Raw genomic sequence first — 27,973 nt, 5'->3', positions numbered from 1 at the left:
CAGGGCAAGTCTGAAACCAGAAAATGCTTTATTGGAAAGGTACAAAAAAACCAGTCACTGCAGCTAAATTTACAGCAATAAATTACGTTGTGGCTGTCAAGAGAAGTAATGGACACATACACAGGGCTATTCGCCTTACAAACAGGAATCCACATTGCTTGGTATATCAATAATTTATTTTATAATAAAAAAGCAGCACAAAAATAAATATTGAAATGAAATTACTGAGTAACCACAGAGGATAGAATGAGCTGGTGATAAAAAACAACTTAAAACAGAAGACTTCTATCATTAAAAAAATGAAAGCAAGTATCCACCATCTACAGAAACACCCCAGCAGACTGAAATACAGACGAAGGAAAACAAATCCACATTACAAAAGTTTTTCAGTTTTGTTTTGTTTCTTTTTTTTTCCATTTTTTTTCTTTTTTTCCTTTTTTTTTTTTTTAAATAAAAACAATCATGACAATGAAGTTTAAATGATTCGAGAGAGAAAAAACTGCCACCTTCTCCTCCTCCCTGGGTCTGAGCCATTCTGTGGCGCAGCTCGCCTCCGCCCCGGCCCAGCGCCAGCGCCTCGTCCCTCCCCGCCGTCCCGGAGCTGCCGTGGCACCCGGGTCTCTGCACTTTGTGGTCTCCTCCTGGCAGATGCAGAGCTGGGCAGGAGCAGAGACGCTGCCTTGTTTCAAAGGGATCTGGAGCTGCCCTGGAGGGAAAGGTTCCCCACTCCCAACAGAGAGCACAGCAAAGTCTACGAGAACAGAGGTATCCCTTCCCAACGCCTTCGTCTTCTCCTGCCTCCCACCCAGCCCTCTCTTCCCACGTCACACTGCGGATGGGGAGCAACCAAAGAAAGGCCAGGCCCAGGGGAGAGGATCCCAGCACCCAAAAAATCAGATCCCCCGCTCCTCCTCAGTGGGGTTGGGGGAACAAACTAAGAGGGGCAGAGAAGGGAGCCCCGGCATGCAAAGTACTGCAGCAGAGCGAGGCGGGAGGTGCGGCTGCGGGACGCGTCCCACGCCGCCAGCTCCCCGCGCCGCGCTCGCCCTGGGCGTCAGGCTGGCAAGTGCAGGACGGAGAGGAAAAAAACAAACAAAACAAAACGAAAAAAAAATAAAACACAACAGAAACAAACCGAACCCCAGAGGAATGCAACGCGACAACCCCAAGCTGGAGGGCCCTCCAGGGAGGAGGGTGGAGGAGCTGGGTCTCCAACGCGATCAACAGCTTTCGGGTCATTCCTCCCTCCACGTTACCTTGCAATTCTGATCCCTCTGTGGAAGTTTAGCCAGGACATTTCATTCTCCTCCAGGTCACCACCCAGGGAGCCCTGGACTGGCAATTTCTTTTAATAAAGATTTACAGTATCAAACTTGGAAAAAAAATTATTTTTTTTTCTTTTTTACGAAAAATCTGTACGATAAAATGTATATAATTATATATTTATATATATATTTCTCTCTCTTTAAATATTTCCACGTGGTCCTTATGGATATCCAATATGGATTACCTACCATGGCTATGGTATCAACAGCTTTAACAACACCCAGGCCTCTTGTTCTTTATCGAGTGACCAGAGATTTAAGTGCCTACCAGCACTAAACTAGCAATCACTTGGACAAGCCTTTGGCACCCTTCCAAGAACTGGAAAAAAAAGAAATACTTGGCCACAAGGGAAGTGCCACACAAAGATATGTTTCTCAACTCATTCCAACAGCAAGAAGACCCCAGGAACAAAGTTCAACCTCTGTCCCCTTCAGTGAGACAGGTCTGATTTCCCCGGAGGGGTGTCAAGGGCAGCCAGAGGGTGTTCCTATCTAGCCAGGAATGTTATGGAGCTCTGGAGCTGTTTTAAAGACTGGAAGCATTTGGGCATTTTCAAGTCAACTGGCCTTTTTCATTAAAGTTTTCATTTAAAGCCCCAACAGTGCCAGGAGTCTCCATTTTGCCTGTTTTTGGAGGCACCTGTAAGGTCTGGGAAAGTGTCCAATGTCTGTGAGCTGGAGAACATGAGAGGACCAGGAAATGACCGTAACATCTTTCTCTTCCTCAGCTTCTGCTGTGGGAGTCAATAACTGGTACTGATACACAGGACATCGATCTGCCTGTTTGGAGATAGGGAGGGAATGGAGGAGAAATGAGGTAACACTAAGTGCCATCCAAACTCTACATGTTGGAAAATCACTTGAAGGAAACTCCCTGCTCCCCTCCAAAACATGTGGATCTGGCAGGGGGAACGAGCCTTCAGGAAGCATTTCACTGACACCCTTTCTGGCTCAGTAAAGTCACGGATGTCGATGTTGGGGACTGAATGAGAACCAAGTCTGAGGTTTCTTCTTTTCATTAACCTATTTCACAAAGGATCCTCCTGGGAAATCCAGAGACTCCGATGACAAGGTGAAAAAAAAAAGAAAAAGCAAGCTAACAACTTCTTCCAAAGACAAGTAGGGCTTCACTAAATTTCTACCAACTTACTGCCATTCAAGGCAAGACAAAGCCTCAAACAACAAATTATACTGGGTGTCAGATGCCAGTTCACTGTCCTCTTTCCAACAATGGTAGCACTTGATTATTCTCTTTCAGTCCAAACCACTTATGAATTCTCCGTGATCTCTGTTCCAGAGCCCAAATTCTCTAAGCTCTTCTCCTCATCTTAAAACCTCAGCAATCTCATTCTCTTCTCACCTGCATAACAACAGGCATCGTCCATTCCATAAGTCTCTAACCTGCCCTACAAAACACAGTCCCTTTCCTTTCCTACTTCAAGAAGAAAAAAAAAACAACAACAAAACACACAAACACCAACATAGCTATTTTTTTTTACAGTGACCTGGAAACATTCATTGTTTCATCACTGCTGTGTGACAGCAGAATCTCTCCTTTCAGCTTCCCAAATCCTGCCCACTGCCAAGCCAGAAATCCCTCTCCCAAACCACTGCTCAGAGCCAAACAAACGACTTCTCGATCCCAATTCTTCTGTCCCCTACACGCACATTGATTTTCCATCCTGCCCTCATTATAACTCACCCACTTGCAAGAGAAAGCATCAAGTTTCAGGGTCACATTCACACAGGTTGTCTGAACACTGAGGGTTGTTCACTGTACTCTTTGGATCCCAAATTCAGCATCTGATGTGCTATGGAGAGGGAAAGACTCTTCCAAGCTCCCATCCGACCTCCCCAGAGCCCTTCTCTGATGACCGAGGACTGATGAGCACAGCTCTCCAGCTAAGGATGCTCATTGCTAACATACCAATGCTTTTGTCAAAGAGGAGACTCTAAACTTCTCTCCTCCTGGCTGAATGCTATTGCCCTCTAGTTGCACTTCAGTGCTTTAAAAACATCCTTCTGAAATCCTCTGCACAAACCCCTTCTCATAGTGCTGATCCCAGCAGAACTGTCCCACCTTCTCTCACAGCCAATTCTGCCTCCACCAGCAACACATGCAGCATTTTTCCTCCTCATCTCCCCTTCTCCTCCTCACCACACTGCTCTTCACAGCATTTACTGTGCCTTCCTCCCTTCAGCTTCAGGTAACCCAAGAAAAAAAAAAGCTGCTACTTCAAGACTGCGGATCATTTGGAAGAAATAAACTGCATAAATATACCCAATTCACAGGCACACCTTTGGGAAGGAGCTATCAGGAAACTTGGGCTTGGAATAAAGGAGGCTGCAATGTAGTTTTTTTACAGGCCACACAGGTAATGGGGCATATTAAAATATGTAAAATATATATTTTTCCATATTTTAACAGCATGGATTGAAAACAAAAGGTTATTCTTAATGGGTGTGGTCAGACCCAAGCACTTATCTCCATCATCCTCCCACTCCCATCCACTGTTAGCAGGATGAAATCAAACCCAAAAAGCCTATATTCCTGCCCTCAAAATATCAGATGGAAGTGGGGAAGGTAGGGGAGACCCTTCTTACAAGGAGTAGGAGGCCACTAAAGGAAACTCTTTTTCCCATACATTCATCTCACACGATGATTTCTACGGTCCATATGTTCCTGGCTCTTGAGCATCATTCACGAAGACTCCGGAGGCTCCTCAGGTATCTTCTCCCAGCTGGAAAGCAGCCCAAGCTGAGAGGGGTTTGTGGAGGCAGAGGGAAGGAGGAAGCAGATCTTGCAATTTGTACTGCATACAGAGCTCAAATCCTGGACACTAGAGGTTGATGGAGCCACTGAGTCCAGACAGAAGCAGCCAGTTAAGTTCCCTTTGTAGGAACCCTTTGGGTTTGTTTTTCTCTTTTCTTTTTTTATATTCTTCTGTTTTTTTGCACTTTTGGAAGAGACTTCTTAAAATGCCAATTCTTGACGTGACCAAGGACTCCGGAACAATGCATAAGAGCCTTATCCCCTCCCCTCTGAAAGGCTGCTAGTTCCCCCCACCGAGGGCACTAGGAGGCTGCTGAAAAGGGCACAGAACTGGATGAGATTTCGGCTGATTTCACGATGGTGATGACACTGGTGGTGGCAACTTTGGTCGGGGTAATAGGCCCTCGCGCCACAGTACGAGCAAAGGTCTGGAGTGCTTCGTACTTGGAGCGCAAGGCATCCAGCTCTAGCTTCATGCTGCTGTTTTCTCTGGCCAGCTTCTCCACCTCTTGCTGCAGCTCAACCCGCTGCCTCTCGAGCTCCTCTTTCTGAGTCACACGCTTGATGCGGCAGCTGGCAGCGTAGCCCCGGTTCTTCAGCGTGCGCCTCCGCTGCTTCAGACGGATGACCTCCTCTTTGGTGAGACCCCTCAGGTGCTGGTTCAGCTCCCGTACGGACATTGACACGAGTTCATCATCACTCAGCACTGGGGCATTCTCTCCTGACTCCTCCTTTACCTGCAAATACCAACAGCACAGGGGTAGCAGCAACCCAACGTGAGCGGATGCTCTGGGCAGCAGAAGGAGAAAAGGACACCCCTCAGCAACGTGACATTCCTACCTGGAAAATACTCCTGATGTGGTGTGGAGAGCACAAACTCCACTAAAACATCTGGGTTAAACATGGCAGAGATCTGAGCACTGCAGTTGTCTGGGTTTGGGTTAGCCTCTTAGGTCAGAGAAAGCAGTGATCTTTAAATAGCCAATGTGAACCCAACAGCAAGATTTTCAAGGGGATGAATATGAAATCAGCTGAAGCCTTTTTTTGTGAAGTCCTTTGTCAGGACCTGGAATTCATAATGAATGCTAAAGATGACACCTTATCCCAGCATTATGCTGGGACACCAGTGCAGTATCTCAAAAGCAGAACAGCTACTTCTGTGCAGGGCTTAATTCAGCATTTTGTGGTTTTTTGTTGAAGACTGCTCATTTGAGTTGTGAACAAAACCAGCCATGCTTGGCTTCAAGGACAGCCTGATTTGGTTTTGCTGGGGCACAGCATTTAGTAACTGAAGTTACATGACAAAAACCACCAAGGCTTTGCCCTTTCCTCAAGCACATTTGCCACCACCATTATTTTCAGAATCACAAAATTGTTTAGGCTGAAAAACACCTTCAATATCACTGAACACAGAACTTTTAAGACACCATCCTTCTGTCTTTTCAGAGACTGCAGGACATATGGAGTGAAGAGCCTAAACACTAGAAAGAGATTTCAACCATGCGTGAACAACCCAGGCACAGACCACCATCAAGCTGGTATGCCTGAAGCATTTACTGTCTCATGGATCTGGGAGACACCAGCTGAACAAGTCCCTTCCCCAGTGCCTACCAGTCCTGAGAGTAAAAGTAGTTCATTGCCAAGACTGGGAGCACTGGTTTCAGGATGCTGCCAATACCTCTGGTAGTCAGAAGTCTCTTGGGTAGCTGCTGGAATATGCCAGCCTCCATGGCATCCCAGAGACTTCAAGCCTCTTTCTGGGTAATGCCAGTATTCTTCTACCCTAACCTTTCCTGTAGACAGTGGGAAATTGTATCAGCACCCATTTCTAAGAGTCTCTCAGAATGAAAAAGAACAGTCACGTACGAGCAGCACAGCACGGTTCTGTGACAGCCTCCCCAGCCACCCAGCACCACCCACTCAGCTTCTTCCCTACCTTTAATGCCTTGTTCGGTTTGGGATTAGTCGTCATAACCTGAGCACAGTCTTCCGGACAAAACTGCTCAGAAATTGCAACTGGAAAAACAAAACAAGGTTTCCAGGTTAATAACAGAGACGAGGGCAGGAAGAAAATACCCAACACATCACCCAAATCCCCAAATCAACCACCATTAAAAGAAATAAGCACATAGTTGTTTGAAGCACTGGGATGGATTCAGATAGCATTTACCCTATTCAGATAAGAGAAAGAGAAATTTGTGTTGACAAGTGCATTGCTTTTTAACACCCAGACCTCGTATTTTGCTGTTAACCACACTAAGATGCAGCAGAGAAGACAGGGCAGGGAGGAAAGAAGGACACACACGTTCATCTGTAAACAAGAGTCACACTAAGCATCACGCACCACCTTGCCATGTGCCACCCCTTCCCAAGGGGAGAATGGAGCGTGGCCTCCAAGGCCCCGTCACCGGCTCACCTCCCTCCGGAGGCATCCCAGACGCTCCAAATGGCCTATTAGGGACTGAATTAAGAGTTACCTCTGCTCATAAAAGGGAATGAAAAGCCACAAGACAACAACTCCCTTCATTCTCATTTTGATGATTATTAGCTCGGCTCGAAATTGAGCCAGCAACCCAGAGAGAAGCTGCCTGGTTTGTAACCTGCTTCCAGCGCTGTCCCCACCCAAAGGAGACGCTACCAGCAAACCAAAACAACAGAAACAAAAGCCCCCCCCAATAACAAAGCTAGGAAGGAGTTCACCTCTCCCAAAGCACCAAGACTGTTGCTTCCCAATCCTCCAGCCCCAGACTGCGAGACCAGACCTGCTTGATATTTCTAGTGACGTGGAGACATGTCCATCGACAGCCAGCATGTCCCCTGCCGTGACACTGCCCTTCACTCTCACCTTAGCCAAGACTACACCCCTCCGACCAGCGCCCTGCAGAAAATCCACCTGCCCGCACCTCCACCCCATGGTACCTACCCCGGGAGAGGCACCGGCAGCCGTGCCACCATCACAGCCTCTGCTATGGCTCCCCAGAGGGGAGGGGTGAGGCGCCGGTGCCCCCGACACAGGGCGGCTTCGAGGGCTGCACACCCGCGGCACCGCAGAGCTCCTGTCTGGCGGGAGTCCTCTCTCTCCCCCCACCTTCTCCTGCCCAGCCCAAACCCTCCCCATTTCCACGTCTGCATCGTGTCACACATCCTAATCATTCATGAAAAATCCAGCCAAAGCATCCCAAGCATGATTCCCTTCTGATAGTTGCCATGGTGACCTTGGGAAAGTAGCCAACCCGGAGACAGTCACCATGGAAACAGAGAAGCCCAAAAGCAATAATGACTTCAGGTCATGTCTGTGCAAAGACATCACGAGGTCGTCGGAGAGTAAACAAACTCATTCATATCTGCAAACAGGGGTGGCGGGATGTGGGGGGGTGCAAAGGTGGGGCGTGGGGACCAGTGGGAGCCGGGTGGGTGAAGGTGCTGGCTCAGCCTGTGCTGCTGTCACTTGAATTTTATCAGTCAAGGCACCTCATCATCACACGACTTACATAAAAATCAAGATGAAGAGCAGGAGGGGGAAAAAAATAATCCTGTAATTGCAGAGCTGCAAGATACTATCCTAGATATTAGGGAGTGTATTTAGGCGCCTCCTCTATTTTTAAGCCTGAGACAGCACAGCTCTCCATGTCTGGAGGAGGGACAAGGACAGCCGCACAGCACACAAGCCAAGATGCTCCGTGATGAATGGACCACTTACAGCAACTGGTGTGTGCTGCATTTTCTAGAGCATCAGCGAGTCCTTCCCTGCTCTCCTCCAGCGCTGAGCCCCACCCCGGGCACACCTCCAGCCACAGCCCCTGGTCTCGCCAGGACAGCAGGAATGGGCAGGGCACGGGGCAGGGGGGCGACTGCCAGCCCCCCTCAGCTGCCTCCGTCGGCCGGGGATGTGCCCAGCCTCTGTCTGCGCGCTCTCCAGAGCCCGATCTCCTGCGAGCACAGGCACCTCTCCAGCGCCCAGCACTGCCCTTCCACCGTCCGTCGCTTCCCCTCCACACCGGGCATTTGCTGCCCACCCCTACCTCCCGGCCGGAGCCGCAGACCACTGGCAGCCGGGGGGGAAGGAAAAAGCTCCTTGTCCTGGCCAAGAGGTCTCGGAGTTGAGGAGCGCAGAGGCGCTGCCAGCGCGTAGAGGAAAGGGCCGGCAGCCCCCTCCCTGCAGAGGCGCAGCCGGGCCGCAGGCAGTTGGTGCCATAGTTATGCAGTGAGTCACCAGCTGTTTACAGAGTTTGAGCGCTCACATTCCCACAGCATCAGAAACTCTTCCTTCCCTCGGCGGCATCCCCCCTCCCTCGCCGCCCCCATCCCTACAAGGGAAGGGGCGCACTGGCCACGGGCCGCGCTGCGAACGCCGGAAAAGGAAAGGCAAAAAGGAGGGGGAGGCCAACGACAGCCCCGTCACACCCACCGACTGCACAAAAAGCCTTTTGATCCTCACCCAGCGCGTCTTCAAAGCGTTTTGTGCGCCAGCCGATGGAAAAACTGAACGCGGCCACTTGGCCGCGCGGAGATGGAAAGAAATGTAAAGTATCATGGAAAACAAGAGCCGAGGGGTGAGGTTGCCTCCAGTGGGGTCAGCGTGAGGGCTCACCTGCCACCCTGAGCAATGCTCCAGCTCCGAGTGATGAAACCCTGCTGGTCACCTGTTGCTCCATGTCACCAAAGCAACAGCTCCTTACCCTGCACATTCCTCAGAGGACAGCACAGGCGCTTGGCTCAGCGTCTTCTGCTGCACACCTGTCTCCCCCACACCAAAACACCCTGGATGGGCCAGCATCCCTCTAACATGGGCTGGGATCCACCCTACTGCACCAGGGGCCATGGCCAGAACTGCTGCTGACACAGATTAATGAGGAGGTTCAAGGCACCATCAGGAATTGTGATGCCAGACCCTCTTAAAATAAGGGTGGGAGACTGTGGGCTGGCCTGACCCAAAGGGCAAGATTTCCTAGGGCAAGTAGGAAGACTCAAACAGGCTCAAGTCTCACACTCATATCTGAGTGCAAGGGTGAGTCTTATCTCTGCACTAGGTGAAGGCACAGGTGTGGTCCCAGCTCCGCTCGAAACCGATACAACAACACTCGCAATCTTCACCAGCAGTCCTCCAGGGCCTTGGGCCTCATCTCATCTACCAAATCCTTCCCACCAGGATTATTTGGGACTATTCAGCTACCAGCAAGAAGACACTAAAAATCAGCATGTCATCTCCCTTACATTTGTTACTTACAAAGCAAAACCCCGCAATGAAATCACAAACCACTCTGCAAACAAGTCATACCCAGCAGCGTTCCCTAAACATGCTGCACAGGGGTCTTCTGGGACCCTGCCTGCGATTTGATTATTAGAACCCTTTTAGTCTTTACCCTGCTCCTGCCCTTCTTTCCTTAATTGCATTTGCTGCATCACATCTAAAATTAGGAGCTCAGCTTTTTGGAACAAGGACCGCGCTACATCTCTGCTCTGTAAGCAGTACAACACATTCCGAATGCCACATCAATAAAGCAGCAAGTAGTATTACACCAACTGTGAGGGGAAAAAGCTTTTCCAGAGCTGCTCCACGCTCGTATTTACAGCAAGTGTTTTGACTGTGGGTTACATAAAGAGCCCTTGTAATTCTGCAATAAAGTTACCCATTGACAGCCTTGCCAACGCCCTCTCCCTCTCTCAGACAGCTCCTATGCCTCCTGCAGCATCCTCCCAAAAACCTGGAAGTCTCCAGCTGACATCCTAAGTCTGACAGTCTCAGAGCATCTAGAGATCCCAGTTCCTTCGCTTTGAAAGGGAAAGGCAGCAGAAAGCCTGACTCAGGCAGAGGTAGGACAGAGCTTTCCACACAAGGCTTGCAATTAAGAAAGAAAACATGCCAGAGTGAGATTTCAGACTTTCCACGCTACAGGGCTTTCCAAGCGCATTACACATTAAGGAATTACTATAAAATCACTGCCGACACCCGACAACTGCAGATGAACTTGAATTTTAAAACTCTTTCTACACTGAAAGACAACCCCGGCCACAACATCAGTGCCTGGCAGACAGCCCTGCTGGTGTTTAGCTTCCATCCTCACACATATACAGCAAACTGAAAACATGCAAGCCTCACCTTCCGCCAGGCCAGCGACAACTTCCCGAGGGCAGAAAAACAGCGCAAGGTTCAAGCGGCGACAGGGATCTCTGCCATCACGTCTCAATTCGGCACCGACAGCTACGCAGGGAATACTCTACTCATTCCCAAACGCAGCCATTTAAATCCTAGGCAGCTGTTTAAATTTCTCGTTTATCCTCAAGTTGTTCCCAGCTCCAGAGCGCTAGCCAAACGGATGTGCCTACCACGGGTAACATCTGAGCTGACAGGTGAAGGCAACTACAGATGCTTAAATCCTCATCGCCGTGTCTCTGCCGCTCGGAGGCACGACACGGATTTCCAGCACATTGCAGCATGGTAGGCAGAGCACCATCCCTCTCCCCATCACTCAAAAAGCCATTCTCCTGCTCTGACAACCTTCACACATCCTGTAAGGCAGACTGACGCTTGTCACTCATTTGTAATGAGAGCGGGGAGGGACGGGCTGGTGGTGTGAATCAGAGAGTAGAGAAGCATATGCGAGGCAATATATTTGACATGAAGAGAGAGAAGACACAAGGAGGGGGTGAGTCACTGTTTACTGTTCTAGAGGAGCTCCACGCAGCCCTCGCCCAGCTGGCCAGCTTTCCATTTCCCTTATGGATCGGAACCAGCATCCAACAGCAAAGGGGAGATTCAGGAAGCCTCAGAGCACATTTGAGAGCTGCCAGGACACAGCTCTCTGAGGCGCTCTCTGGGGAAGCCTGGACATGGATCAGACAGTCTTCACTGGTTTGGTAAACAACCTAGTCAGAAGCTGCAGAAAGCCTGTGGTTAGGGAGCAGGGATATGGAGCACCAGGCGGGTACATCTGTGTGTCACCTCTGAAACTTCATGGAGGAGGAGGCTGAAGGGGAAAGGTATGCGACAGCCAGCCCTGGTACTGACAAGCTTACAGCACTTTTTCCATCACGTGCTTGTAAAACGCGGTGACAGAGATATACTGGAATTACACCTCAGCATCACCAGCCCAGAGATGCAGCTCCCCAGCCGGACAAGCAACAAATAACTTTCTAGGATGCACAGCCAGACCCTGGGGTAGAATTGGGATTCCTAACTTTGCTGCTCCTGACCCTAAGTGCCAGCCATCAAGTCAGAGATCTTCACTAACTGTAATAATGGAACATAGCAGCATCACTATTTGGCGTCCTGCAATATTCCAAAGCAGTGGGATCCACTATGCAGCCTGTCCCTCAACTCAGGAGCACAGTGCCAGGGTAATTGCTCTCATTACTGCCTTCCCCCAGCCCTTGTGCTGATGGTCACAGAGCACTGCATCGCTTGTGCTTGCTTCATGCTCGGAAGACTCTCTGCCCAAGTTTGAAGATAGCCTCAAACAATAGCTGAGACAGAAGTGGAAATTGCCTGTTCATCTCTACAGGGTGCTGAGCCTGAAACTTCCTGATAATTGAAAGTGCTAGCACCGCTCAAGTATTTCACAGCTGGATGTTTACAAAAATGATCAGCGAGCAAGCTTATCCCACAAACCCCAACTGCCGCAGGGGCCAGCGCTCCCAGCTGTCCTTTCTTCGCTTCCCAAACATCTCACACAGCTAGAGATTTTCAATACCAAGTCCTGCAGCACATTCCATGCCATTAATCATCTTCCAATGCTGATGGAAATCAGAGGGTATCAAGCTGATCTGTATTTTTCCCTTTCAGAAGGCACACAGCAGTACTGAACTCCATGCCGCAACAGATTGCTGAGACGGGCGACGGCGCAGAAATGACATAAAACATGACAAAGCACGCTGTCCTTGACAGGCAAGCAGGAAAAAAAAAAAAAAAAAAAGCCAACAAATTTCTACCTCTGGTTCAGAAACAGTTGTGAAGCAAGGCAAGAAGCTGGCGTAATACAGCCAGGAACATTTAACAGGGCTCAAAGCCGTGTCAAGCTCAGAGCCCGCAGAAGCGGGCAGAGTGTCCTGACGGCCAGAGCCACCGTGTGCCCAACCTTGCGGCAAGTGCCCGGTCGGTGCTCGCCGCCAGCCCCGGGTCCGGCAGCCCGGGCGGGCGGGAGCGGAGCGAGCCGCGGGGCCGCGCAGCCATTGGGCAGCCGCGGCGTCCATCAGCCCGAGGAAGTGACTGCACGAGGAAGGCTCGAGGAAGGGCTCTCCGCAGGCAGCACCGCGGACACACACGGAAGGAGAAGGGGGGAAAAAGCGGAGGGACGCACGCTGCTTTCATCAGTGAGAAAAAAACCAGCAGGTAAACTCACTCGCTGCTAAAACCCCGACGGCACCCGCGGCACGAGGCGCTGGGCTGGGGCGCAGGGCTGCGTCCGCCACGGGGCTCACAAAAAATGAAAGTGCAAGAAACAGGCGTGCAGCTTTTCAGGGAAACACTTTGCTGCTCTCACTGGCTCCCTCCACCTTCCGCAGCCCCAGCTCAGCTTTAGGCACGCTGGCAAAGGAGGGGGCGGCCAGGTGAAAGCGAAAATGGAGGCCTTTCCCTTTTCTGTAACAACTTTGCCCAAAGGGGGCTCGTTCCTAATTTGAGACCTCATGGCCTGCTTTCAGCAGAATCTGTAAAATAAATCCTCCACGGAGAAACCCACGAGGGAGGGGAGCGGGCTCTCAGCCCGAGGAAGAGGAGGAAGGAAACAGACCCTGACACACTGTGAGAGTTTGGAGATCTCAGTTCCCGTCGCTCTTGGCCTGGATGTTTCCCCCACCTTATGCCGCTGCCGTCACGGGGGGATTGAAGAGGTTCCCCCCACCCACCTCCTCACTAAAGATTAAATCCCCAAACCGTCCCGCACCCACCAGACAGTCACGCGGCAGTGCCCGCTCCCGGAATGTCACCGTCCCTTTCCTCCCACGGCCAGTCCCCGGGCGGCCGCAGAGCACCCCGTTTCCAGGGCGGCCCCCCATGCACACGCATCCCTCCCTCCCTCCCCACAGGCTGCGGGACCAGCCCGAACACACCACGCTCCTCTCCCTCTTTCCACCCAACCAGCAGCTGTGCTCAGCAGAGATAAGCCCCCCACCCGCCGCAGCCCTGACCCCCAGCCCATCCGACGGGCAGCGACGCGCCCGCCTGGCATTTCCCGGTGGCGGCGGCTGCTCTTGCCCGATAACCCGGGGCGGACAAGCGGATCACGAAGCCGCCACCACGCCCGGCCAGCGCCGCACGCCGCGGCCACGCCGCCCGGCCCCGGCTGCGCCCCGGCTCCCTCCGTACTACAAAAGCTGCTATTTTTAGTCGGCGGAGCGCGCGGCGTCACAACAGGTTTCCTCACATGTATTTTAAGAGCCATTCAAAGGCAGAGGCAGGCAGCGCGCTCATCCTCGGGGGGAAGAAAAATAACAACAAGAGACCGGGAAAGCATCACCCCGGCAGACACCCAGGGGACCCCCAGCCCCGTGTCCCCGAGGGTGCGGGGGCGCTGCCGGCCCCGTCCCACGGGGGTTCAGCGGTGCCGACTCCGCACTGGTGCGAGGTGACAGGGCAGCTGCGACGGCGGGGCCGTCGCGCCCCTGCCCCGCGGGGCCGCTGGCGGCCGCGGTGCCGCCCCCGCGGGCCCCACGTGCGCGCCCGGCCCGGCCCGGCCCGGTGCGAGGGGCGGCGGCACCACGTGCCCGGCGCGGTGGTGACTCAGCACTTTTACCTCCGCCGCCCCGCCCGCCCGCGCCCAACCGGACCCGACCGGACCGAGCGGAACCCGGGCCGGACCCGGGCCGAGCCGCCCCTTCCCCCGCGATCGAGCGGCAACGCGCGGCGCTTCCGGCATGGCGCGTCACCGCGCGCGTCACCGCCCGGCCCGCCCCGCCCGCCGCGTCACCGCCGGGACCGCCCGCGCGGTTCATTCATGGGGAAGGGCGCGGGACGGGCGGGGCGCCGCTGCCGGCACGTAGTCGTCCCCCTTCATCTTCATCGCCGTCCCCGTCCTTATTCTCATCCTGGTCCCCATCCCTCCTTCATCTCCATCTTCCTCACCCTGATCCTCATTCCTCTTTCGTGCCCCCTTCATCCCCATCCCCATCCTCGTCTCTACACCACGCCCCGTGCCCCCGGCCCCGCTGCGGGGCTCACCCGGCTCCGACAGCTCCCTACCACCCGGATCAGTCCGGATGGCGGAGCGCAGCGTGGACCACGGTTTTGCACGGTCACACACGGGTGCCTTTTACAGAGTCATAGAATGGTTGGTTAGGGAGGGACCTTGCTCTTCAATCCCCCTGCCATGGGCAGGGACACCTTCCACTAGACGAGGTTGTTCCAAACCCCATCTAAATTGGCCTTGAACACCTCCAGGGATGTGGCATCCACAACTTTCCTGTGCAACCTGTGCCAGTGCCTCACCACCCTCACGGAAAAGATTTCTTCCTGACATCTAATCTATACCTGCTCTTTGTCAGTTTCAAGCCATTACCCCTTGTCCTGTCACCACATGGCCTGGTCAAAAGTCCCTCTTTAGCTTTCTTGCAGGCTCCCTTCAGACAGGGAAAGCTGGCAATAAGATCTCCCTGAAGCTTTGTCTTGTCCAGGCTGAGCAGTACCAATTCTCTCCTTTCCTCATGCGAGAGGTGTTCCATCCCTGTAATCAATTTGGTTGCCTCCTCTGGTCTCACTCCAACAGCTCAATGTCTTTCCTGTGCTGAGAACCCCAGAGCTGGACACAGCACTGCTGGTGGGGTCTCACAGAGCAGAGGGGTAGAATCACTTCCCTTGACCTGCTTGCCCCTCAGCTTTTGGTGCAGCCCAGGACACGGTTGGCTTTCCAGCCTGAAAGTTCTTTGTTGTCTCATATCCAGCCTCACATCCACCAGCACCCCCAAATCCTTGGAAGGGCTACTCTTGATCCTTTCATCCCCCAGCCTGGGTTGGTAGCAGGAGTTACCCTGACCCAAGTGCAGCACCAGCACTTGGCCTTGTTGCCGGGCAAATGATGGTGGGGAAATGTGTCCTGGGCACTCCAGTGCTCTTGGGAGGACTCACTTGTTCCCTGGGCTCCTCGAGGTTGCCACTGACCAGCCTTGTCCTCCACTAACTCTGGACCAGCCTGTGCCCAGCACTGCCTGTCCTGCAGCCCCCTGAGCGTGGCAGCAGGGCCAAATCTTGTGAGGGCTGGATCCTCAACCCAATCTTTGCACTTTCCTCGTGCAGTTTTGTGAGCTGCTAAACACAGCACCCTGACCCCAATGGTGTGAGCAGCATTTCAGACCCTGGGGGCATCCAACAATGATGATAATGCATCAAAAATGCAGTAACACAGGCAATTGACTAAACCAAACTACCTCCATCTCAGCTGGCTTGTTTTGATTTCTTTACACCCATAACAATGTTGGAAAGTCTGTGTCAGCCTCATGCAATTTGTGCTTTCCAGCCTTGGGGCCAAATACTGGAGCAGCTCTAAGGGCCATGAGTGAGGCTGTGAGTAAGATCCCATCTCTCCCTGCTCCCTTTGAACAACACAAGCTGCAAAACACAGGGAGCCTCATATCTGGCACAGCCCCATGGATCTGGGCAGCCAGAGCAAGGTTTAGTGAATGCACCTCCCTGATGTTAAGAAATCCCTGTTTGTCATTGGAGCTGAGCTAATGGGGTTGGCTAAAGCTCCCAGGTGGTGGGTGGCATGAAGCTGCTGTCCAGTGTAGCTGCAACAGCTTTGGCCTTCACCTCTCCCAGATTTGCAGATACTCATTGAAATCCTGCACTGGGTGCTGGGGCAGGGTGAGCTAAGGGCTAGGGGGCAGATTACAGCCATCACTGTGGTCTCCACTGATGCCTTGAGGTTTGTCTCCAGATCTCCTTTCCATCCGGGAAGGTTCTAGTGGCTCAGGGAGCCAAGACAAGCAAGGAGAGGGATGCTGGGTGTGGGAGCCTTTGGGGCCACTGATGTCCCCAACACAGCCACCTGCTCCTTGTGCTCTCTCTGGTGGTAACCAAGAGTGGTCAGAGCCATTCTAAATCATCCAGGGTTTATCCCTGAGACATCCACGAGATGGTGATCCTCAAGGAGGACCACCAGCAGGAATGGGCTGGCTCATCCTGAATGGGGGTTTCACCCTCTGTGGTGACAGCCCTGCACACAGGGCTCTCCAGAATTAAAGTATTGCCCCCAATTTTTGCAACAACATGGGGTTTGACAGATCACATATAGCAGGAGGGGAGCAGCTGCGATTCTGTTTCTGGATGAATTGTGCTATTCACAAGTTACTTTTTGTTTTCATTCCCTGGGGAAAGTACCTGTGCTCCAAAGGTCTGTTTTTATTCGCTGCTGAACTTTAGACAGTGGTGGCCTTCTGTAGTAAACAAGGAACAGCTCTCCAGTCCCTTGAAAAGTGGGAAAACCTGTGCAGCACACACACTTGTTAAGCAAATGAAGAGGAGCGCATGGGAGACAGGATGTCTGGTGAAAATTTGGATGGAGAAAGGTTCTGGGATGTTTGGGATTTTGTGAATCTGGCCCAAAGCACACCCAGCATCACGATTCCCTGAAGCCACTGAGCAGGGATAAAGTGCCACCCTATAAAGGGGCACAGAGGTTTAGTCACCTGAACAGAGGTTTAGAACACCTAAACAGAGGTGTTCATTCTTTGAGTTTTGACAACCTGCGTGCATCAACTGTGGAAAAACCTAAAAAAAAAACCCGCTGCTCTCCCATACACTCCACCCTTGAACAGCACCGAGCGTAGACACAAATACTAAAAATAAAATAAAAAAAAAAAGCACCCAACGCGGAAGAGCGAGCGGAGGAGGGGCGTGCGGGGATGCGCTGCTACTAGAGAGGCGCGGTAGGAGCCGGCCGAGCGCCTCGTCGGGTGTTTACGGCGGGGCCGGCGGAGCCGCAGCGCCGGGAGCGCTGCCCGCTGCCCGCTGCCCGCAGCCACAATGTCAAGAGGAGACTCGTGTATGTAAGCGCCGGCACGGCCGGAGCGGGGCCCGCAGGCGGGCAGGGGCTCCCGGGGCGCGGCGCTGTGTCCCCCCGGCTGTGTGTCCCCCCGGCCCGCCCGCAGTGTCGCCGCTGCGAAGCGGCCGGGCAGTGCCCCCGGGAGTGCCGTGGCGGGCGCACGGCCCCGGGGTTCGCTGCCAGCCCGGGGCCGGCCGCGCGTGGGGAGGCGGCGGGCGGAGGCGCTGCCGCTCCGGGAGGTGCGCGGCCAGGCCCCGGCGGGTTCCGACGTCGGGGTGGCCCGAGCTGGGAGAGGGCTGGGGACTGAAGGTGTTGGTGGGGGATGGAGCCGTTTCCTGAGCCTTTGCAGGGAGGAGGGTGAGGGGTGCGGGGTCTGAGTGAGAGTGAGGAGACGGAGACAAGAAAGTTGTGTCTCTTTTTTTAAGACGCTGAGATTGCTGCCTGCAAACTTAACTAGAGCATGGGGGTCTCCTTTGCTTAGAGTCCGGGAGTTGTTTGCCTGAGAGGTTGTCAGAATCAGCATTTATCAGTGGACAGCAAGGACTAATGGCATATTCCCAGCCATCCCTTGCTCAGCCCTCCTCGGGTCTAAAACCTCTGAGTCAGGGCTTTGGACAATGATGACAGGATGCTCGAAGAGGATGATCAGAGCAGAAGAATGCTCAGAGCAGAGAATGCTCCACACCTCGGAGCTGCAGCTCTCAGCATCACAGCTGTGTTCCCACAGGAAGAGCAAGCTCGGTTTTGCTTGCACCTTCCAGAAACACTGCAGTCCATTAATTCAGACCAGTGAAAAACTCCTTGAGGGGCCACTCTGCCACCTCCCAAAAGCAAATGGTGCTTTGTCCCTCGGGATTGGTGGACAGTCAGGTGTCAGTGTCTCCCCACACTTAGCGGGTCAGGACCACCTGACCCTGGCAAAGCCTTCCTTTGCTGAGTGCATCTTGGCTGAAGATGTGATGCTGCAGGGTGCTGAGGGAGCAGGCTCTGCCCAAACCACAGGCATCAGGAGAGGGGGAAGCTGTCCTTGAGGCCTGGGCAAGCTCTCCCCCTCTGTCTCCATCACACCTGCCACCGTCTCCCCTTCCATCCAGCACCAGGACAATGAAGTCGTACCAGAAGCTGACGACAGCACAGCCAGCAGCATGCCGGGTGGAAGATGAGGGGGCTGCCCCGATGCCCCCCGGCCATGGGAAGCTGGCCCCGTGGTGGGTGGGCAGCGGGCTGCTGGTGGCCGCTGTTCTGCTGAGCACCATCACTGTCTGGGTGCTGCGGCAAGTGTCGGGGGGCTGGCTCGGACCCACAGCACCCCCAAAATGTCTCGTGGTACCCGAGAGCCATCGCTTTGACTGCTACCCAGAGCGGCGCGTGGTGGTGACCCAGGAGCTCTGTGAAAGCCGAGGGTGCTGCTTCATCCAGAGTCCCCCGCTGGCAGAGGGCAAGCAGGGGGTGCCCTGGTGCTTCTACCCCCCCGACTTCCCCAGCTACACCCTGGAGAGCCTCAACCAGACAGCGCTGGGCATGGTGGGGCTGCTGGTGCGGAGGGAGAAGGCCTATTACCCCCGGGACATCGAGAAGCTGAGGCTGGATGTGGAGTTTGAGACGGACACGCGGCTGCACATCAAGGTGAGCTTCCTGCTGGCTGCCCTCAAGTGCCTGTGGCTGTGCTCCTGACCCTTGCACCTGCCATCCTGTAGGATCCCTTGCTTGGATCAAGTCTCGGATCTGCTGTGCTGGTTGTGTGGTGCCATCTCCAGCACTTTACCCTCTTGCTTTGCTGGTCTTTAAAGCCCTTTTTCTCCCTTTTGCAGATAACAGATGCAGCCAACCCACGCTATGAGGTTCCCCTCGATGTTCCCCGGGTGATGAAGAGAGCAGAAAACCCCATCTACAGCTTGAACTTCTCCTGGGACCCCTTTGGGGTGCTGCTGCAGCGCAAGGCAACAGGGACAGTGCTGTAAGGACTCACCTCATGCTCACACTGTCTCAGGTGCAGAGAAGTTTTTCCCACCCTGGCAGGCTCCAGCATACTTCTCAGAGGTTTTCCATTAGGAAAACCCTTGCTGTGAGGTCTCCAGCCAATTATTGCTCTTTCTCTTGTATCTTTTGAGCAGTGCTGACATGGGGATGTGGCAGCAGGTGGCTTCCTGGCCCCAGGGGCTGCCACGTGCTTGCTCTGGCATGGCAGACCTGTGTGGGATCAGCATCTCTCCAAAAACTTCCCAGTGCTCTGATTCCTCTCAGGGTCCTACAGAAGCCAAACATTGTGTAGATCCCAGCACATCACCAATAAATGATCTGGTGGCTCAGGAAAAATGTCAGAGAACAGTTGTGGCTTTGCCCTCTCCCCGCTTTTGGATTTTCCTGGCTGTCCAAGCCATAGGCACACCCACAGCTCCAGGCTTTTTGTGGAAAAGGACTGTGGGTGACTTTGCTGTACAGCTTCTGTCACCTCCACAGCTTTCCCCACACTAAGTTGGTGGCAAGCACCACCAGCTGGACAATGTCTGGTCAGGGATCCCATCCTTTCCTCCTCTTTTCCATTTGCTGTGGTCCATTCTGTGCTTGGGAGCTGCTTATCAGTGACAGCAGGCTGAGAAACCCCAAGGCCATATCACCTCAGTGGTTAATAATAACCTGGGTGGAAACTTCTGGTGTCAAAGGGAAGGCTGTGCTATGCCAGGTCAGGCTGGCTTGTGCTGTGCCTTGTGTCCAGCCAGACCTGAATTTGCTCCTGGGCCAGGGTGTTGGGCTGGATGCAACGTGGGATGTGCTGCTAGACTTCCCCTTGAGATGATTTGAGAGGGAAGAGATCAGTTATTCAAGGGCAAATGCATCCTAATGAGTCCCTGAACCTTCTCTTGACCCTCTCTCTTTCTTGGTGTCACCCTGGCAGGTTAAACACCACCGTGGCCCCCTTGATCTTTGCTGACCAGTTTCTCCAGATCTCCACATCACTCCCATCCAAGTTCCTCTATGGGCTGGGGGAGCACCGTGGCAGCCTCCTGCACAGCCTGGACTGGAACACCCTCACACTGTGGGCCCGCGACGTCTCTCCCACGGTACCTCTGCCCTCTCCCCGTCGGGGTGCAGGAGTGCCCCTCTCCTGTGCCTTGGAAAAACCCTGGGAAAGCATGGCAGGGGTGGGCAGCAGCACTGGGAGAGGCTGGGGATGGTTGAGGCTGATGAGCAGGTATGTGCCAGGGAGGATTTCAGAGCAATTGCAAAATGCTCTTGGCACTCCAAGGGCTCTGGGTGTTTCCGCTCCACCCTGCTCCTCATGCAATGTGTTGTGGTGAGGCAGGAGGTTTCCCCCTCACCCAGCCCAGCTCAGTAGCAGCCCCTGAGCTGGAGGAAGAAGCAGCCTCCCATGGCCTTAAGCTCCAAACCTATCCTCGTTCCTTGCCTTGTGCTCCAGAGGAGTGACAGATGCCTGGTTAGGTGGTGGCAGCAAATACAGCTCAGGATCATTTATTCACCTTCAGTGACATGGGGCTCTCCTGCTTTGCCCTCTTTTCTGTTTTACTGGGAACCTCTCCTTGCAGGAATCATTCAACCTGTACGGTGCTCACCCCTTCTACCTGCTGATGGAGGAGGGTGGAAATGCTCATGGTGTTTTCCTACTCAACAGCAATGCCATGGGTAAGTGTCCAGGGGACCCCAGGCCAGCTTGACCATGGTGGAGGACCTGGCAGATTGGGACAGATGGGAGCTGCTGGAGTGGCCACTTTGGGACCTTGGGGTGAGAGGAAACCATCAAAAGGAAAGATGTGGTTTGATGGCTCCGTTATTGAGCGCAGCCATCTGTTTCCTGGCTACGGCGAGGCTCTTTAGCAACTGCCGAGCAGTTTAACCACACGCCCAGCTGCCGAGCTGCCATCAGGAAAGCGAGTCCCCTGCATGCAGCTCCATGCCCATTCCCCTGCTCTGGCAGCAGTGGGGTGCAGCCAGGGGTGCCATCTGTCACCCGCGCTCTTCCCAGCTGTGCTGCGCCAGCTGCGGCCGTGGGGTCTGCCCGTGTGTGCCAGCTGATAGCACAGCAGCTCCTGCCGTGCCAGGGGCAGCACCAGGACCACCCGTCCCTCCCTGCAGCTGCCTCTTGCGGCCAGCTGGAATGATGCTGCTCGCACCGGGGCTCCAGCTGTGCTCAGCTCTGTTGCTGTGATGCTGCCGAGGAGGAGCTCCTGTGAGATGCAGCCACCTGAGATGAGGTGAAAAGGCTGCTCCATGTGAAGAGCCCTTCCCAGGAAAGGCCTGGCTCCCACGTGCTTGCTTGTACAAGTGGCTCTCGATTCACTTAGGGGATTTCAGGGGAGGACATAAAGGAAAGCACTGCACTGAAGTGCTTAGTCTTGGTCCAGCAGTGGAAGCTGGCACAGATTTGAGATTAAAGAGCAGATTTTCAAGATAGCATAAACCCATGATCTCTCTGGGCTGTGATGATTTAAGCTTCCAGACACCCATTTAGCATCTGCTGAGTGCAAGACAGGGATTTCTCTATTCCCTTGAGCATTGTCTGTGGTGCTGCCTGGGCCCCATCATAGGGACTGAGGTCTGGGGACTGCTCCCCAGTTGTCACTACCTTTTTCTCTTCTCCTCGCTTCTCCTCTCTTCTCCTTCCCTTTCTACCTTCCCACTCAAAGAGGTGGCTCTGCAGCCTGCTCCAGGCCTGACCTGGAGGACCATTGGAGGGGTGCTGGATTTTTACATCTTCCTGGGGCCCGATCCCAACATGGTCATCCAGCAGTACCAGCAGGTGATAGGTAAGTGCCCACACCCCAACACAGCTCTCTGCAAGAACCTCCTTCATGCCCACATCCCTGTCTCACCCCAGCTTCACCACCATCCCCAGCCCCCTCAGCTGGGGAGGGATCAGCATCCCCCAGCTGTCCCATCCCCAGCCCTTCCAGCACACTGCACTCAGTGATCCCCTTTTATCCTCCCTCTGCCCTTACCTTCCCATCCTTTTGAGATGCTGCTCTCATCTTGGGAAACCCCATCCATGCTCCCACTGTCCCACTGCAGGTTTCCCAGCCATGCCACCCATCTGGGCTCTCGGCTTCCACCTCTGCCGCTGGGGCTACGGATCCAGCAATGACACCTGGCAGACCGTGAGAGCCATGAGGAACTACCAGATCCCCCAGGTAACCCCCAGGCCTGTGGGGCAGGGAGTCCAGTCTCCATCACCCATTCCTGAGCCTCTTTCCTGCAGGATGGGCAGTGGAATGACATCGATTACATGGATGGGTACCGGGACTTCACCTTGGATTCCCAGAAGTTTGCCTCCCTCCCCTCCCTGGTGGAAGACCTCCACAAACACGGGCAGCACTACGTTATGATCTTGGTATTCCCCCTCCTCTCCCACTGTGCTGTTTTTGCTGCAGGGATGTCAGACAAGGGCATAATGGATGCTCCTGGTCCCAGATGGTCATTCCTGGCTCTGGGGATTTTTGTAGGAGGCCAGTTCCCAGTGCTGGTCAGGCAGCTGGAAACTGTGACTGGAAATCCCCCTAATGCAGGGACCTTGGAGACACAGCCATGTTCCTGTGCTGTGCTCCTGTCTTTCTGTGGGTACAAGGATTGCCCTGATCCCTGTGAGAGAAGGAATAGAGGAACTGTGGGTCAGGCAGTGTAACTTGTGGATGCTCAGCTCAAGTGCTCTCACATCCCTGCAAGTGCTGGGATCTTGTGACGTGTTCCTTCTTCCCTCTGCAATGAGTGGGGGCATGGATTCTGCTTGCTGCAGGCAGTGGGGACCAGCAGGTCCTTGCAGGGGGAAGTTGGATTTCCTCCTCATTGAACTCTCTGTAGTAGCCCTGTCCATGACCTGACATTTCTTGCATAAGAACAAGATTTCTTGTATTTGTCCCCTCCTCCCCAAAACACCGTAATGGGTCCTGGGGACTTGCAGAAGTGGTATTTTAGAAAACATGGCTGGAAGCGTTGAAACAAGTTTCTCTTCCCCTTGGGGGGAAACAACTGCTGTGTGTGGGCTTTGGCTGACCCTGTCTGGGTTCTCTTCTGTGAATCACAATGGTCTGGCCAGGAGAAGGAGCCGTGGTCTGCCTGGAGTGGCACTAACCCTCTGCTCCATCCCCAGGATCCTGGCATCAGCAGCACGAGCCCCCACGGCTCCTACTGGCCTTTTGATGAAGGCTTGAGACGGGGCTTGTTCCTCAACACCACCCAAGGGCAGCCACTCATCGGGCAGGTGAGGAGCTCCAGAGGGAAATCCCAGCCCAGTGGGTTGTGCAATACCAGGGCTGGGATTTCATCACAACACAGGGAAAGCCAAGTGGCCAAGGGACTTCTCTGGGATAATTGCCAGAGCCTGGCTCAGCCCTTGTCCTCATGTGTCACCTCCTGGTGTCTTCACCAGCCTGGGGACCAGCCCCTGCTCAGCAGAGGAGCCTGTGGAAGTCATATGAGCTTAACAGAGTCAGCAGTGCTGCCTAAGGCTGATCATCTGATTTCTCTCCCTTCCTGTTTCTGGGGTGAGGGGAGGTTGTTGTGATGAGCAGTGTGCCTCGAGACCTGCTCTGCAGCTGTTCCCTCCCACTTTGACCCCTCTGCCTGTTTTCTCCCACCTGCTCTCTCTCGCTGTCTCCAAGGAGGGAGCTTTTGTTGTAGCCTGAAAATATGGGAGAGAATGAATTGGCTAAAATTCCTGGAATGTGGCAAAGCACAGAGAAATCATAGCTTTTCCCTGACATGTTCTTGGTGAGGTGGTATCAGGCCTTGTGCAAGTGGGGACAGAGCAGCTCCATCAGCTGCCACTGCCCACAGACTGTGGGGACTCCTCAGCACCTGGTTCCTCCTGGTACCATGGAGTAGAAGGGATGCTGTGCGTGTAGCACCCAGGACTCAAAGCATTGGCTGGGTTTATCTTCTGTCTCATTGCCTCTTTCACCCCCAGCTGAAATCCCTGGCGTGCTGTGGTACCCTGTTCCCCATGGTGGCTCCCCACAAATCAGCTGCTCGCTGAACCCATGGATTTGTGGTGTCCTCACAGGTCTGGCCTGGTTTCACTGCCTTTGCAGACTTCTCCAACCCAGATACACACCAGTGGTGGCTGGAGAACCTGCAGCACTTCTATGCCCACGTGCCCTTTGATGGCCTCTGGATCGTAAGTCCCTCCTTGCCCGTGGGTTGCTCCCTGCCAGCAGCTCAGCTCATGCCCGGTGTGTGTCCTGGCAGGACTGTCCCTCAAATTTTCCAGGTCTACCACTAATCCCAAAAACATACACCCGAAATTGCAGCACAATTTTCTTTGCTTAGGACATGAATGAGCCATCCAACTTCATGGATGGGTCTGAAGATGGCTGCCCCCCAGGAGAGCTGGACAACCCACCCTACACTCCAGGTAAGGAGGGAGATGAGATACAAGGCTGTGCTCATAGGTACTGTGTGCTTTGGGATGGCTGCCAACTGAGTGTGGTGAAGGAAAACCATTTCTAAGAGACATTGTGTCTCTTTTACACCCTGAATGCCTGCATCACTTCCTTCATGTGCCAGTATCCATGTCTAAGCCATGAACACTTGTTAGGGCCACGTCAGGGTGCAGGATGGGGCCATTTGTATGAGCTTTTGGCACTGGCTTGGCAGTGCCAGCTGGCTGTGGGAGGGCTGACCCAGAGCCAGCAAGTGTGGGGAGTCCATATCCCCTGCACCCCAGCTGAGTCCATCTGGGCTGTCCCTCCTGGCAGCCGTGCTGGGCGATTCCCTCTCTGCAAAGACGGTGTGTGCCTCGGCAAAGCAGAAAGTCTCGGTGCACTACAACCTCCACAACCTCTATGGGCTGATGGAAGCCAAAGCCACAGCAAGGTACCTGAGCATCCCACTTCCTGACAGCCTGGGAATGGGCTGGGACAAAATCCTTCTCAGAGCTGAGTAGGAAAAGGATGGGGGTTTGAGTGGGATCTGAAGTGGAAAAGCTCTGGCTGCTCACAGCCTCTGGGATGGGAATAATCCAGGAGAAAAGGGGAGCTGACACTGCTCTGGGAGGAATGGGTGAATGAGGCTGGTCCTGCTGGGAGCCCTTGCCATACTGCTTGGGCTGACTCTCGCCCCTCTGCCAGGGGGCTGGAATTTTCCCTCAGTTTTTGTGGGATAAGGCAAACACCCGGTGGGCTGCTCTTACCTTCTGCCCCAGCTCTCCTGTTGTTTTCCAGCGCCTTGATCAAGATCCGGGGGAAGCGCCCCTTCCTCATCTCCCGCTCCACCTTCCCCAGCCAGGGCCGGTACTCAGGGCACTGGCTGGGTGACAACCGGAGCCAGTGGAAGGACATGTGTTACTCGATTCCAGGTGGGTGGCACGGAGCCCCTACCAGCACTCCTGGAGCTTTCTTCTTGTTTGGAGATGTCTCCGAAACTGTGCCCTGTTGACTGTCCCTGCCCTCAGGGCTGCTGAGCTTCAGCCTCTTTGGCATCCCGCTGGTCGGGGCAGACATCTGCGGCTTCTCCGGCAGCACCTCGGAGGAGCTGTGCACCCGCTGGATGCAGCTCGGTGCCTTCTACCCCTTCGCTCGCAACCACAACACCCAGAACGAGAAGGTCGAGGGCAGTGTGCCCAGTGGGAGGCATCCTAGGGCTGGGATGCAGGATATGGGATGTGGAATGGGAGATGCAGGAGGTGGGATGTGGGAGGGGGGATGCAGGAGGTGGGATGTGGAATGGGGGATGCAGGATATGGGGTGTGGAATGGGGGATGCAGGAATTGGGGTGTGCAATGGGGGATGCAGGAATTGGGGTTGGGGGTCGGGGTGGGACTGCTGCTGACTGCCCGTGTCTCCCCCAGCCCCAGGACCCAGCAGCGTTCAGCCCCGCAGCCAGGACAGCCATGAAGGACGTGCTGCTGACCCGCTATTCCCTCCTGCCCTTCCTCTACACCCTTTTCCACCGTGCCCACCTGCAAGGGGACACCGTGGCCCGGCCCTTGTTCTTTGAGTAAGGCCATCCCCACCGGGAGCTGGGGAGATGCTTGGGCTGAATCAGGGAGATCGAGTGGCGTCTCCATCCCGCCACAGGTTCCCTTGGGATGTGGCCACCTGGGAGCTGGACAGGCAGTTCCTGTGGGGCCGGAGCCTGCTGGTAACCCCGGTGCTGGAGCCTGGGGTGGACTCAGTCACAGGTTACGTCCCCCAAGGCACGTGGTACGACTTCTACACGGTGAGGAGCATCATGGCATTTGGCCAGGGTGATCCCTGCTTGACCCTCTTGGGGCTGTGGGTGGGAAGCCCTGGCTGAGCCCAGGGAGCCCTAATGGAGGGAGGGTTGGGAATGGCTGCCCTGCAGACCTGTGCCTGAGCCCTGGTCCCTCAGACTCATGTCTCTCACTGCCTGCCCAGGGCAACTCGGTGAACAGCAGTGGGGAGATGTTGAAGATGTCAGCCCCTCTGGAGCACCTCAACCTGCACATCCGGGAAGGTTCCATCCTGCCCACCCAGGTGAGTGCCCACCCCTCAGCTCCCTGGGTGCTGTCCACAGCGTGTGTGTCCCCCAGCACCTCAGCTCCTGGACCCAGTGGTCATGGCCCTACAGAGCCCATTTCTTTGAAACCCAGAAACCAGGAACCACCACAGAGGCGACCCGAGGGAATCCCCTGCGTCTCATCGTGGCCTTGTCCTTGCATGCCACTGCCTGGGGTGACCTTTTCTGGGATGATGGCGAGAGCCTGGACACCTTTGAGAAGGGCAACTACTCCTATGTGGTGTTCAATGTCACACAGGTGGGATGTGGTGGGGAGGGCAGGAGTGGGGGTCCCATGGTAGCTGGTCAGCTTGAGCTCATGCTGTCCCTCCTACAGAACATCTTCACCTCCACCGTCCTCCATGCCAGCACCGAGGCCACCAAGGTCACCGTTGGCACACTGAGCATCTTTGGGGTGCAGAAGCCGCCCAGCAAGGTCCTCCTGAATGGCCAGGAGAAGCCCTTTTCCTACCTGGACAACCAGGTATGGTCCCATTTCGGGGTGCACTTTGCTGGGTGGGGGTCCTCATCCTGAGGGTCTCCACCCCTCCTCCTCCAGGGTCACAGTGTGACCAAAGAGAGGGTGAGGACTCTGTGTGGCTCTCCTGCCATGCCAGGGTTTAGGGGAAAACATTCTCCACTTCCCTCCTGTCAAGTCTGTACCCCAAAATGTCTTGTCTCCCCCCACAGGTTCTCAGCGTGAGTGACCTTGGCATGATCCTCAGCCAGGGCTTCTCCCTGCAGTGGCTGTGAGCAGGGGGCTGTGGGGTCACCCCACCAGGACACTCTGCTGGGAGATGGTCCATGCTGCAGCCCCTGAAGCCGGGATGCTGCCACGGAGAGGGCACTGGGGACTGTCACCTGCTGCTGCTCGTCCCCCTCCAGCACAGCTGGGGACAGGGGGCATGGGATCGGGGCTTGGCTGCTGGGTGCCCCTGCGTGGTCCTGGGTGGGTGGGTGGTGTGGGTGGAGGTGTGGGTCCCTGCGGTCCCCACTGCAATAAAGGCATGTGGAGAACGTGTCCTGGCAGCGTGATATGGGGACAGAAGGTGTGGCATGGGGGAGAGGGGGTGGGCAGCCAGTTGCTGTGGGGCCCCTAGTTTTAGTCCTCGACCTCGGTTCTCCTGGCTCCATCACCCTGATTTCAGCTGCTCAGTTTTAGCCCCAGTCCAACACCCCCAATTCCAGCCTCACATTCCACCCCTGCAACTTCAGCCACTATTTTCAGCTCCCCAGTTTCAGCCCCTGACTCCAGCTTCCAATCCCACCTCCTTGATTCCCCTCTGATCCCAGATCCCCCAATCACAGAATCATTTAAGCTGGAAAAGACCTCCAAAATCAAGTCCAGCCGTGGACTAATCACTTTTTCATACACCATGGGGCTGAGTGCCGCATCCAGTCATGTCTTGAACACCTCCAGACACTCGATCACT

At 54.5% G+C, this 27,973-nt stretch overlaps 2 protein-coding genes across 6 annotated transcripts; one reads left to right on the top strand and one right to left on the bottom strand.

Annotated features, from left to right (window-relative positions):
- Positions 1-9: 9 nt before the first annotated feature.
- MAFK (MAF bZIP transcription factor K) lies at positions 10-13,482 on the bottom strand. Of its 3 annotated transcripts, none has more exons than XM_041401941.1 (3): positions 13,461-13,482; positions 6,035-6,114; positions 10-4,835 (listed from the first exon to the last, which is right to left on the bottom strand). In XM_041401941.1, the coding sequence occupies exons 2-3, from the start codon at positions 6,068-6,070 to the stop codon at positions 4,401-4,403; spliced, it is 471 nt and encodes a 156-aa protein (XP_041257875.1). In that variant the 5' UTR covers positions 6,071-6,114; positions 13,461-13,482; the 3' UTR covers positions 10-4,400. The 3 variants fall into 3 exon arrangements, with proteins under 3 accessions (XP_041257875.1, XP_041257874.1, XP_041257873.1); XM_041401940.1 differs by lacking the exon at positions 13,461-13,482 and adding an exon at positions 12,985-13,006; XM_041401939.1 differs by lacking the exon at positions 13,461-13,482 and adding an exon at positions 10,199-10,313.
- LOC121334628 (lysosomal alpha-glucosidase-like) lies at positions 12,172-27,557 on the top strand. 3 transcript variants are annotated; one of them, XM_041401938.1, is made up of 20 exons: positions 12,172-12,427; positions 18,167-18,698; positions 18,884-19,029; positions 19,969-20,134; positions 20,618-20,714; positions 21,716-21,835; positions 22,098-22,216; positions 22,285-22,416; positions 23,173-23,283; positions 24,085-24,198; positions 24,351-24,435; positions 24,779-24,896; positions 25,244-25,377; positions 25,474-25,625; positions 25,870-26,018; positions 26,099-26,240; positions 26,420-26,518; positions 26,635-26,799; positions 26,878-27,024; positions 27,231-27,557. In XM_041401938.1, the coding sequence occupies exons 2-20, from the start codon at positions 18,177-18,179 to the stop codon at positions 27,291-27,293; spliced, it is 2,781 nt and encodes a 926-aa protein (XP_041257872.1). In that variant the 5' UTR covers positions 12,172-12,427; positions 18,167-18,176; the 3' UTR covers positions 27,294-27,557. The 3 variants fall into 3 exon arrangements, with proteins under 3 accessions (XP_041257872.1, XP_041257870.1, XP_041257871.1); XM_041401936.1 differs by lacking the exon at positions 12,172-12,427 and adding an exon at positions 16,912-17,072; XM_041401937.1 differs by lacking the exon at positions 12,172-12,427 and adding an exon at positions 17,144-17,311.
- The last annotated feature ends 416 nt before the right edge of the window (positions 27,558-27,973 follow it).

The sequence above is a fragment of the Onychostruthus taczanowskii genome, unplaced genomic scaffold (genome assembly GCF_017590055.1).
Source record: "Onychostruthus taczanowskii isolate IOZ18803 unplaced genomic scaffold, ASM1759005v1 scaffold19, whole genome shotgun sequence".
NCBI lineage: Eukaryota > Metazoa > Chordata > Aves > Passeriformes > Passeridae > Onychostruthus > Onychostruthus taczanowskii.
Note: the sequence above shows the minus strand (reverse complement) of the source record. Positions and strands in the feature narration are given on the sequence as shown.